The sequence below is a fragment of the Eupeodes corollae genome, chromosome 2, assembly GCF_945859685.1.
Source record: "Eupeodes corollae chromosome 2, idEupCoro1.1, whole genome shotgun sequence".
Taxonomy (NCBI): domain Eukaryota; kingdom Metazoa; phylum Arthropoda; class Insecta; order Diptera; family Syrphidae; genus Eupeodes; species Eupeodes corollae.
This window is the reverse complement of record NC_079148.1, coordinates 155587980-155600872: the sequence shown is the minus strand read 5'-3', so window position 1 is coordinate 155600872 and position 12893 is coordinate 155587980. Positions and strand designations below refer to the sequence as shown.

Genomic DNA, 12893 nt, shown 5'->3' with positions numbered 1-12893 from the left:
ATCAAATATTACAGATGCGGTTTTCTAAATAAGAAGAAACCCATTTCAATGAAACTCGGTTAGAAGCTAAGAGTAAATAGCATATAAAAAGGTTTACGTCGAAAGCTAAGCTACACGTTAAAATCAGTGGAGATATAGCCAAATTCCTCGTTTTTCCTCAGCACACGACACAAAATGAAAATACAAACATTGTAAACTTTTGGGTTAAAACTAAGGACAACATTGCAGAATTATTTGAACTATTTTCGAAAATTTTTTGAAAAGCTCATAATTTTGTTTAAAAAAAAAATATAAAAAAAATAACTCTATAAATAGTAATTTATAAAAAAAAAAAACAGTTTCTTTCCGAGAATGAAATGAATATACCTACGTTGTTATATGTACTGTGTAGACAAAATATATATGTTTATCTCTGTTAAGTATTGAATTATAGTTTTTCTTCTTTATCCTTAAAATCATAATTAAACAAATATAAAATAGATAAGTATCGACATTAAATGTATGTTAGTTTTAAGTGAATGCATATTTTTGGCAGTGAGTGTTACTTTTGTTTGAATATTACAACAAAATAACTTAAATTATGATTTAATTATAAGATGAATGTGTGCGTGGTGATACGAGTATATGTATGTTTATGAAGTTTATGTTCTTTCTCGAATTTAATTTTTTTTGAATGAAATTTTTCTGGTTTCTTAATGATTTTTAATGTTCGCATGATCATTTCAATATTTTTGATTTGATTTACTTTTCATTTTATTTTTTTGTGCACTGAACCTTGCTGTCGGAGATTTGTAAGAGCAAAAATGGGATAGATTTGCTCTCATAGATCCGAATAGTATACTTACACAACATTCCCGAAATTGTTTCGCATCAATGGGGGATGTAAAATTCAAACCCCATGTGTCATTTGTCATTGGGTCCTTCCAGTAGACGAAACATTCTGATGCTTGTCCAATTCTTGTGCCTATATGATGTGTTTGAATAATTTAAATTTAAGATAAAAATTAAAAGGAACCAAATAAAATTCAAAACTTCGTAAGAGAGTTTTAAGGAAGAACGATCAAAAGATTGCATTCTTTTCCCTCTAAAACTCTATTCCGGATCCTTAAAACTTTACAATAAAATTTCTTTTTTTTTGTTTTGTTTTTAAATTCCATAAAAATTGACATTTTTAGCTCACCTGGTTGGACAAGTCGTACGTCAAGGATTTTGTCAACCTGACTGTTGTAGGCTGTTATGTGGAATACGCATTCAGGTGAATCTTGTATGCAGGTAATGTTGACAGGAACCAAATCTTCGGATACTTGTTGCCATTTTACGGTACCAGCACCGCTTGAAGATACATGGAACACCTCAGCCCACAACCTGAACGAACTTATTCGTGTTACCATTTACCAAAAGTATATGTTTCATTGTTTTTTTGATAATTTTGTTGAATGATCGCGAATAAAATTTTATATTTTTTTCAAGTGTTTGGTGTTTTTTTTTAAATTGTTTGTTTGTTTTAGATACCCATGGTTTTTTTTGAAAATTTTTATGTCGCGCCGATTTTGTAGTGGTTGGGGATTGTTTCATCAAAAAAGATAAAAAAAAATATTTCTTTTTTTAATTTCCAAATTTCATTTAACGGTCAAGCATTATAAAATATTTTCCTAACCCCAAGAAAATATTTCTTGCATTGTTTTTAGATATGACCAATTAATAAAACAAAAAATAATATATATACATTTTTGTGTTTGTGTCTTGTTTGTCGTATAGGTTAACGATAGAATTCAATTTTCCATACCGAAGTATGAAATTTGATTTCTTCCCCAAAAATTATTTTTAAAAATTGTTGAAACAATAAGTCTTAATAATATTTTTTTTTTTTTCAAAACAGTTTTTAAGTTAAAACTTATAATATCATATTAATTTCACCTCAGGAGATGGCCGTCCCGCCGACGAGAAGTCTGCCATGGAGAGTCCTCGTATCGGTATGCTTTACGCATAAGCGGCGCACAGGAACAGCTCAGTTTATTACCCATGGCGCAGCTAGCACAACCAGCCTGACCTCCTGTTAATTTATTTTGTATTAATTTTTAATTGTATAGATAAATTTAATAAAAAAAAACCTGAGGCACCCCGGTGTCACCACATTCCGCTCACGTCTGCTTGCGAGAGTGCTTGACCTCTGTTTAGGGACTGCGAACGTTGATTATGTCGATGTCCGTGATATCTGCTTCCTCTCTGAAAGGATACAAATTAAAATGATTTAAATAAAATAATTAAAACTAGTTTCTCTTTAAAATAAGATATTTCGAAGGACTTTTAACCTAAATATATTTAATTTGACCTCAAAGTGCAACTCAATTATAATTTTCATGATCATAGTGTAAGGACAAACAGAAAAGTCCTTTTTGTTTTATTAAATAAGTAATAATATAATAAATTATTACATATTTTCTAAGACTGTAAGTCTATGTGCGACAACAGATAATGTCATCGCAGTGAGATTAATTTAATATGCAAATGAGTGTGCATCTTTCATTTTGGCATCACATCTTAATCACATCATCATCTTTGAGAAACGGTAGCAGCAAACTATGTAAATAATCTTCCTCATCCTTGACTATAAGCTAATTAAGATGCTTCTCCCACATCTCATGTTCATTCGCTGCTTTCATAATTTTCTAACCTGAGCTGAGCTGAGCTCAGCGTATATAGCATTATAAAATATTATTTCTATGTGATGTGTACTCACTCCCACATGTTGTTCTTGATTATAAGGAAGGTTTGATATTATGTAGAAGGCTAAAAAGGCTCAAGAGCAGGAGCAGTAGTAGGAGCAGAAGCAGAAGCAAAAAGCCATTATGCTTGACGAAACTGAAGTCATGCACATGCACAAGGATGTGCGACTTCAAAATGTCGCCGATATTTACACATTGCTTTTTGTTTTGCATCCTTAACCCTTTCTCGCGTTGGTATATCTATCTATGTTTATAGATACATATGTATCTTTATGTATTTATAATGTGTAACAAGTATAGGAATTGAAAGGAACTTTAGAGGACAACCAACCAACCAACCACCTGCAAATTGCTACGATTTGCTGCCACTACCAGTGCCATAACCACCTCTAACGACTGTCAACATGGGAATGAGCTTAAGAAGAATCAGTGTGACCAGAATAAAGAAAAATATTCACGTAATTCAATATTTTGACTTGATTGTAAAATAAGATATCTGGTCTTATTTTTAGAAAAATAAAAACAGAATTCTACTAAAGCTTGGTCAAAATTGATTGTCGACTCGAACAGCTTTAAAACTCTGTTTTAAACTTTTGTAAGCATTTTAAAATGTCCAATTTAATAAAAACTTACAAAAAATACAACACAAAATTAGAAAAAACTCATTTTCGACTTAAATAACTTGAGAAAAAATGATTACTAAAAAATGGTCTTCGAATTAATCTGGAGAACAAAGGAGGATATTGACTTAACATTTTTAGACAAAATGTTGTTATTGATTTTATGTTAAGGTTTTGAAAATATCGACAGACTGGCAAAAATGGTAACAGTGTGGGTGGTTTCCCAGCCTATTTTTTAAGCATGATTAAAGGATGATGTGATGCAGACATTTTTCACATGAGATAGACACTTTAAATGAGTTTCGGGACATGAATAGAAACTCCAAACATCAACTTTAACTTCTTAAAAATTAAATCTTAGTCCTTAACTCTTGACAGGAAAACGCCTTTAAATTACACAATTTTCATCGTAATCGAATTAAATTTTCTTAGCTTTATAAATATTCTCAAAGCTTCTGGCCACATCATCTTACAACTGATGGGGCTAAAAATAAATACACACACCTGACATTTCGTTCATATTCGACTCGACTCAATTCAACTCAGCGCGCTATCCCGTATGACACATGACGTATGTTAGTTTGTGTTTGTTCTGAAGAGTGTAATAATTATAATTCCTTGACACAGGATGTTGTGCGGTATCCGACAACGTCTTCAAGATAAAACAAAAAATCTTTCGAGTTTTGGTTTCCGTTTTTAAAAGGGAGGGTTTAGAACTTAGAAGAAGAAGAAGAAAAAAGTCTCCAAAACAAAAGGCTCAACGTTTTATGTACTATGTATAGTATATACATAGATAAGTATAAAGAGAGTGAACTTTTCTGAATGTATTCAGTAAGGACATTTTTTGAAAGGGTTGGCTGTTTGTCGGAGGGGCTAGAGGCGATCATAATTGCAACGGTGACTTTCTTCCTTTTTGCCATTCACTCATTCAACCTCGTCATCATCACGTCTGACATCCCGACAATCCATTACATACCCATATAACATAAACCTGTACAAGTATGAATATGTATACGCAAGCACACAAACACTCACACACGAACAAAGTCCACATCACGATGTTTCATGATGAAAAGTAGAGGGCAGTGTATGACGAGAAGGATGGGTAGAGGGGGGGGGGGCTATAGACAGGACTCTGCACACATCCACTTAGGCAAATTAAAGGATATAATGAGCTCAGAACATTGTGCATCCCTTCAATGTCAATGTAGGCAGGCAGGCAGGCAAAGAAGGCTCTTCGCTCTTTTATAGGAAAAAAGGGGGTAAGTGATGGGTTCGTGATGGTTTTGCGTGCGCTGTTGTACTACGACGACGACGACGACACTGGGGGTTGTCATAAGGGTGTACACACAAGTCTCGGCATCACATTATCATCATGAACATCAGCATCGTCATCTTGAACGTTCAGTTATGTACGAACATAGGTAGCTAAAGCTATTTATAGCTGTAACTGTAACTGGCTATACGAGTATGTCCCTTTTGAATGAATTGAAATCGGAATGATGTGTAATGCTGTATACTCGTACAACAACTCGGCACATCTTTCTAGATGCTTAGATACTTGCAACATAAACTCACGTTTATACGACTCTCGCTGGCGAAATACTTTAAATGCCTATTTATTGCGTTGCCTTTCAACACAATCCACTTTAGCTTTGGAGCTTGGTTGAGCTCGGAGGTTAGCTGTGGATACCTATCTCTCTGGATATCTTCTATCTACCAAAAGTATGACTATGGCTATATGGATGAAAGCTGATATGAGTGGGTGGAGATATTATACATGTTTGGGGGGGTTGGGGCTTTAGCTTAAGAGACTTATTGTCGTCCGATTTTAATGTGCGTTAGAGTTTTATTACTTACACACTTCAAGAACATATATCTAACCATTCAAGTTATAAGCAATCCGATGGGTTATGGAAATAATAATAAAACAAACAAAAACCCAAACAACGAGAAGACGCCACGTCACGAAAAATTATATAAACATGTAGCTTCATAATGATTTACTCCAAACATGCAACTTTAAGTGAGAATTAAATTTCTAGATGAAATGTTACCTGTCCTAATATCTAAGTATAAGGAAAAGCTAGCGATGTACAACTGGCTTACTTTTTAAAAATTCTTCCTTCACCAATTTTTTTTTTTAATATCTTCAAGGGAAGACTAAAGTTCTATGAGCACCTCTAACATTTTAAGAACCTTGAGTTTTTATTATATTTCTTCAATCTTTAAGAACAACATAATCCATATATGAAACAGCAATTATTAGATTGTATTAAATCAATCAAAAAAATGTGGATGTTTCGTTTGGAAGACAAAAGAACAAAAGGGAGCACCTTTTTATACACTGGCATAAGCACAAAATTATCTGCAGTGTACAAATAAAATGAGAGAGGGATTAAGGATTCTATTAAAGGAATTAACTACTCGACTGAAAATAAATATCTAGGGGAGATTTATTTATATGTACATACATACATACATGTGTACATTTGTTACTGTACAAACATAAATATCATAATCACATAGCGTTCTAACCATCAGGTAAACAAAACTAAATTGCGACGAAACCGAGGTCAAGACCTTAAAGGGTGCGGTGGTTTCTGAGCATTTATTTATTTTGAATTCCTTTACAATAAGTGTAAGCTTCCTGTAGAATAAGTACGAACAGAGATGACCTTAAATTTCGCAGATTGTGATTAAAACTCTTTTGTTTATGAGCATGTAAACCAGTTTTGAATTCGTGATGAGGTTCTCCAATTTTCTTAGGTTAAAAAAATGTACAATTAATTTTTGTAAATCCATTACATTTAGGATTCGCTTGTTGTTTTTGACATAACAGAAACTTTTTAACGTTTGAGCACTAAAGTCATGAAAAATCTTCATCTAGAATTTTGAAAAATATTGTTTTAAATAATTTTTTTTTAGAAAATCACAGTTTTTCAATAATAAATGGTGATTTTTTAGGAAAATTTCGTTATTTATTATCTATTCACTATGGTTTGACAGTTACTATTAAGCGCTATATTTTTCTCTGTCGGAAAAGTTATTTTTTCTTAGACTTTTTCTACTTAAGATAATGTTTCCATAAGAAATTTCGAAAAGTTCGTTCTTTTGCATAAAACTTCTTAATTGTTTTCTTCATAGAAATTTTATCTGGACAGTTGTTTTAGACTGTACTTATTTTACCAAACCTACATTTTTCGTTTTTTATTTGTTGATACCAGTTTGAAAAATATTTGCGTTTATCAAATTTGGTCAGGTGCTGATAGAATAGTCGATCCAAAGAAGAAAGCAACAACACTTGGATTTCAGAAGAATCTTGGGCAAGGATCAATGAACGCAAACAGTAAGAGCTCGAATTACTGCTGCATAAGGGGAAGAAAGAAACGAGCTGCAGTCCTCGTATTGCATGAAAAAGAGAGAGGTTCACTGCAGTGTGCGCCGCGACAAGCGTAACTATATCAACGCATTGGTGCAAGAAGCAGAAGATGCTGCAAATAGGTGCTAGAGCAGGACCGTTTACAGAATAACCAAAGAGCTGACCGGTGCACACAGCACATAGCAACACCTGGTGAAAGAAGTAGACGGTACAGTGATAAGTTTGTTGGATGAGCAAGTTAAAAGGTGGAAAGAGCAATTTTCTTTGGTTTTAAACCTAGTGTTTGCAAACAACGTACAGACGATGCCTTCTGAAGCGTCTGAACAAATTAATCCGCAAATCTGCACCGCATCTCCCAGTATAGATAAGATCGTTGCCGCAAATTAAAGAACTAAAGAACAATAAAGCGATAGGCCTTGATGAAATTTCCGTAGAGTTTTTACAAGCAGCGCCAACGTCATCAAGGGAACTGCTTCATCAACTCATAAAAGAAGCCCCAACGAGTGGAATTATCGTCAAGCTCCCAAAAAAAGGATATCTAACAAAGTGCGAAAACTGGAATTGAATATTGATCACCAATACACTTGCTGTTCAGCTGGTGCAGCACTTGGCCATCACAAGAAAGTTGTAAAACTTTGTGAATAGATGTCTTCGTAAAATACTAAGGATTTTCTGGCCAAACCGTATATTAAATGAGGTTCCTCATACAGCCCAGGAACCTATAGATTCTATAATACGAAGGCGTAAGTGGCAATGGATTGGACATACGCTTCGGAAAGGTACCAACTGACTTCCAGGCAAAGCAATGCATTGGAATCCACTCACACAGGAAGGAAGAAAAGCTGGATGACCAAGAAGCACATTGCGCAGGACTAAACCCCCTTTAAAAAAATCCTTCTTTCTTATTTTTTTTAAGTGTCAAAGTTTTTTTACATACAATTAAAACAAAACATTTCTATTTCATTCCATCAATATACGTTTAAATATGACCCTTTAACAAAGATATTTATTGACATTGGACCTATAGTTCGAGCTCCTATTTTCGATGTTTGAAGTTTTAACTTTTTTTAAATTTTAAGTACTAAGCTATGCAAACTAAATTATATTAAAAAAAAACTAGAATAACTTTATGTGGAATTTTCGGGTACTTTCTATAACGTCTTAAAAATTATGTTTTAGAAGTTTTTAAAAATATTTATGAATAATGTGTTGGAATATAGATTTGCATTTTAAATGGGCTTTTTAATAGCTACACTGTGTTGTTTCTTCCTATTTAAAATAAGTCGTTCTTTGTAAGTTAACTAAAAACGATACAAAACTAAGTTTAAGTTTCGGAAATTAATTTATTTATTCTAAAATCAATTTTATGTCAAAAATATTATTATTATTATAAGCTAAAAAATAAAATTAAAATTAAGAAAAGAGCCTATTCTATTTATTCCTTTTCTGAAGTGACACATTTTTGCCAACAGAAATTTAAGGAGATACTTAAAGACATTTGACATGTTTTGAAACTTCGAAACGCCGCTGTCGGCTCGTATATAAAAAGTATAGCTGAAAAACTTTTACCTTTTAAAAGTTACAACTTACAGCATTTTTGTCAAGAAAATTTAATTACTCTCATTGGATTTTCAAGGACTTTTCGTTACTTAATATTAACAATGGTAGCAGTATATATGCGTATTTTGCCTAAATGATGATTGATGATTTTCATATCAATTTTTTGACTTTACAATGGCTTCGTCAATAAACAAAATTTTCAAAAATGAATCAATGACAATACTCAAGCCCTTAACAATGGTTAGTGGTTTACACACTGCACTGGGGGTTTATCAATCGGTCATTAAAAGGAAAATTGGAAAGTCAAAAACTCGTAATCTTGTTCTTCAAAATCTTCACTACCTACTACCTATAAAACTACCTATAAATTTTTTACTCATAATAATAGATTAGGAATAATAAGTTTAATAATTTTATATTACATTTTCTTGCTAAAATTGTTTATTGATTCGGTGGATTAAAGAATTTACATGTCAAAAAGTTACTTCCTATATGATTAAGTGCATGTTACTACAGATAACATGCCAATTAAGCCATTAACCGTTTAGACTGCCTGCCTTTGCCTAATGCCAAGGTGCCAACTTGGTACATTATTAAACATTTTGAAATGATTCACCTGATAACCAAAACTGGAAATATTGATAGAGAACTCTCTCCCACCTACATATGTAGGGAGAGGTATATAATTCCAATTAATTTGCGTATAAGTCCGTGGTCAAGCGAATTTTGCAATCAGATAACTTTACTATAATTAGGTCATTGGTTGTTGGTAGTTTTGGTGGAGAATTGTATTGAATTCAATGCGGTAATACTATGAACTTCGATGTATTAAAAGCATCTACCTGATCCATATCTACAAAATGGTTCAGATGGAAAATCAATACAGTAAGTTATCAATTTTTCGTATTACAAAAACTTCAATAAAAATTTAGGAATAAATAAGGTACGAGAGTTCTAACTAACATTTTCAATTTTTGAATTAAGAATTGAAAGATTTGGAACTATATTTTGGATCACAGTTTGAATAAGAACTTCGATTTACGAGACTCTCAAAACTGAAAGGTCTAAATCATGGAATGAATATCAGACTAAAATGACATTTAATATAAAGAAAAGTAAGAATATTTTTGAATGTATGAATTAGAATTAGAAACACATTTTATTCATTAACTTTCATTTTACAACTAGTTAATAAAATTCGTACATTAAATAAAGAATAAATAATAGTTATCATTCGTAAGCTTTAAAGCTAGTGTTGAACGAATTTAAATGTATGTAAACTAAAAAGTGATGTGGGGTGACAATCAGTGCGTCAAAAATAATTAATTTGTTTAAGCCAAGTGATCAGATAAGTTATTATTTTTTTTATTTCAGATATTACATACAAGATAGAAAAAGAAAGAAGATAAGAATTAGAATTAGAACATATTTCATATAAATTAAGAGAAACAGAAATATAATAAAAAGTAAATACTCAGTTTTTATACAACAAAATTTCTTTAACAATAATTATCAATACAATTTAAGTCAACTGTGAAAAGCCAGTCTTTAACTTTTTTAAGAAATGAGTTTAAATTTCGAAAAGTTCTTATAGATGTTGGTAAGTTATTAAATGACTTGGATGCTGCGACAGTATAAACGTTAAAGACATGAGCATTATGAGCAGTGAGGATATTGAATATTTTGTATGCGTAGATTATAAAACTGCGAGTTCCTACTTAGAATGTTATCACTTTGGTTGAATGTAAAGGTGTCTCAAAGGTAGAATTCCCAAATCCTTGAATAAGATCCAACTTTAATTTAATCGATTTGTATTACAAATGATTCTAATTAGATGTTTTTGAGCAATCAACAAAGGTCTTAAAGTACTAGCATAAGAACCACCCCAGCTAGAAAAACCATTATTGTATGTTAGAGTGTTCAAGGGTTATAAATTAAAGCTAAAACTCTTTTTGAGCAGAATGATTTTAACAGATACATTTTTCTAGTAATGAGCATCAAATAATTTTATATTGAAAATATGATCTTTCCAGTTAATATTAAAATCAATTGTAACTCTTAAATATTTAAAACTGTACACTGAATCAGTTTTGAAATAAGAATCGGCGCAAGAACCAGCAGCTTGAAAATTAGGTCTACCACAACTATGTAAACTAAAGGTGAATTGTCTACAATTTGACCCATGAAATATAAAATTATAATTGCAAAGCTGAGGACTATAAGTTTTGGATGACCTTATTTTAGTTTTTTCACTAAGGATTAACTAATGAACCGAGAACCAAGTTCTTAGAATTTCGATATTTTCTTTAATTTGAATGCTACAGATATGTTTGAGTTTGAGTTTGAGTTTGACTGGTTGGTAAACGATATATCATCCACAAAAGCCTTAGCAGGGCCATTCAAGTGCAACCTAAAGAGAAAGTTAATATAAACCATAGAAAATACAAGGACCGAGTACAGAGCCCTGAGGTCCTCCAGATTTTATATATCGAGCTTCACTCATTACACCATTAAGTACTTTTTAAACTCTTTCTTTTAAATATGACTTCAACCATTGAAGAATTGCATCTTCGCTTGACTTTCCAGAACGAAACCCAAATTGATATTCGCTAAAAAAAAAAAAACAATTTTATCTAAAAAGAAGTAATTCTGTTTTTCATTAATTTTTCGAAATTTTTTAAGAATGTGGGAAGAAGAGAAATAGGTCTGTAGTTGGACATATTTGTTCTATCTTTTTTTAATAAAGAGGGATCACCTACGAACATTTAAATTATTGAATGAACTTGTTCAACACTTAAGTTTAATATATAACTTATCACATCTGAGACATATAAAGCACATTTTTTTAGAAGGTTACTAGATATTCCATCCATAATTGTATGAGTTTAATAAGAGGAAATAGCATCGAAAGTAAAACTGTTATGTTGTAAATATTCGTAATTTAATCTGCGTTGATCAGGACAGTGTTAAATAAAAGATAGTTTGCCAAACAGTCATAAACAGTAATTGATCAATTAAAAATTGTATGGTGCATTGTGTCGAGAAAAGTTCAATAATTTTATGAACATTATGTCCAAATAAAGTTTTAGAAAACTCTATAACCCTCAAAGAAGACAAACTGGGTCTGGGCATTAAGCCAGATAATAATTAGATAAGAACATGTGCACTTTAAATAATATATCAAGATTATTAACCTTTGGACAATCTCGTCATAGACCTTATATTTTTAATATATTTTGAAGAAAAAGTATACATACGCATATTGAAAAAAAGGCTTTTGATTTTCTCGTCTTTATAACAGATAAAATATTTGTGATGATGTAATTGTAAAATAAATGTACGCTTCAATAAAACTTTTAGATATATTGTACCATGTTTGTATAATGTCAGAGTTCTGAGTCAAAATTGGTAACGGCGAGTACTATAAAAATATCAAAAAACAACTTGAAACTCAGTACCATTCAGCAGCACTCTACGACGCTAGAATTCAAAAATGACATAAACTTATTTTCTTCTTCAACTAAGCGACTCAGTTGAAAGTCTGACATTTACGAACACGAATCGTTTAACTATCACGCAACGCATAAATATTATTAAACCCTTATTCAAAAATGGTGATTCTTTCACAGCCATATATCGTGCTCTAAAAGGAAGCAAGCAATTGGCAAATTTTGGAAGAAATTGGAAGAAACTGGATTGGTTACAGACATTTTAAGCCCTGTGCATCATCGTTTCAGTCGTACTGTGAGTGAAAGTGTTGCCGAATACCCGAATGTGTTGATTCCGTTCTCAGGAATTATTACTGTCTTATGGCACATTATGGCGTATTTTGTATTTGGATCTACACCTACATTCATATAAACTTCAGCTCACATCACAACAACTAAAGCCAGTTGACCATTCATAACGTAGAAGATACGTCGAATGGGTGCTTGAACAACAGGCGGTGGACTTTGCTTTTTCGAAAAAAAATGTATTCAGCGACGAAGCATATTTCCAACTCGGGGGGTATTACATCCACAAAAAGTCAATTTTTTGCCTGGAGGTTTGATTGGTCCTTACTTCTTCGAAAACGATTTTGTTTGCCTGTTATTAAAGATTAGTATTTGAAGAATATGTAGTTTCAACAAGACAGAAAATGGAATTAATACCAGAAACATTTCCTAGCCAAGTCATTTCTCGTTGTGGCGATATCAACTTGCCACCAAGATCATGCGATATGAAAACGCTGGACTTTTTTTGGGTGGTCTACCGTGTTCATGCAGTTAAACCTTTAATTCTTTAACACTTAACAACAAACATTCGTCAAGTTATGGCTAAGATACCGCATATTATGTGTCAAAAAGTAGTCGAAAACTACCTCAAAAGAATCTATCCTGCAACAATTAGCGTGGTGGTCATTTAAATGTTGTAGTGTTTCACACCTGATTTCAACGTTCAAATTTTATTATAAAAAGAAATATCATGAAATATCATTTACGTTAACTTTTGAAATCGCAAAATGGATAACTCTCTATCAATATTGAATAACATATTAAACCAATCAACATTTCCAGTTAATATAAATACTCAGTATACAACAAATGTTTTTCATTCAAACTCAAA

The 12893-nt window shown here is 32.0% G+C and overlaps 2 protein-coding genes across 2 annotated transcripts in view; both read right to left on the bottom strand.

Moving 5' to 3' along the window:
- The window catches only part of LOC129946450 (protein still life, isoform SIF type 1), a 325973-nt gene extending 323926 nt beyond the window's left edge, over positions 1-2047 (bottom strand). The window contains exons 1-3 of the mRNA XM_056056633.1: positions 1918-2047; positions 1181-1374; positions 846-964 (exon numbers count right to left, since the gene is read on the bottom strand). Of these exons, the coding sequence (XP_055912608.1) occupies positions 846-964; positions 1181-1374; positions 1918-2024 (420 nt within the window). The 5' untranslated portion in view covers positions 2025-2047. The remainder of the gene's footprint in view (positions 1-845; positions 965-1180; positions 1375-1917) is intronic.
- The window catches only part of LOC129946452 (uncharacterized), a 38579-nt gene continuing 27729 nt past the window's right edge, over positions 2044-12893 (bottom strand). The window contains exons 2-3 of the mRNA XM_056056635.1: positions 2112-2226; positions 2044-2053 (exon numbers count right to left, since the gene is read on the bottom strand). Coding sequence (XP_055912610.1) covers positions 2128-2226 — 99 coding nt within the window. The 3' untranslated portion in view covers positions 2044-2053; positions 2112-2127. The remainder of the gene's footprint in view (positions 2054-2111; positions 2227-12893) is intronic.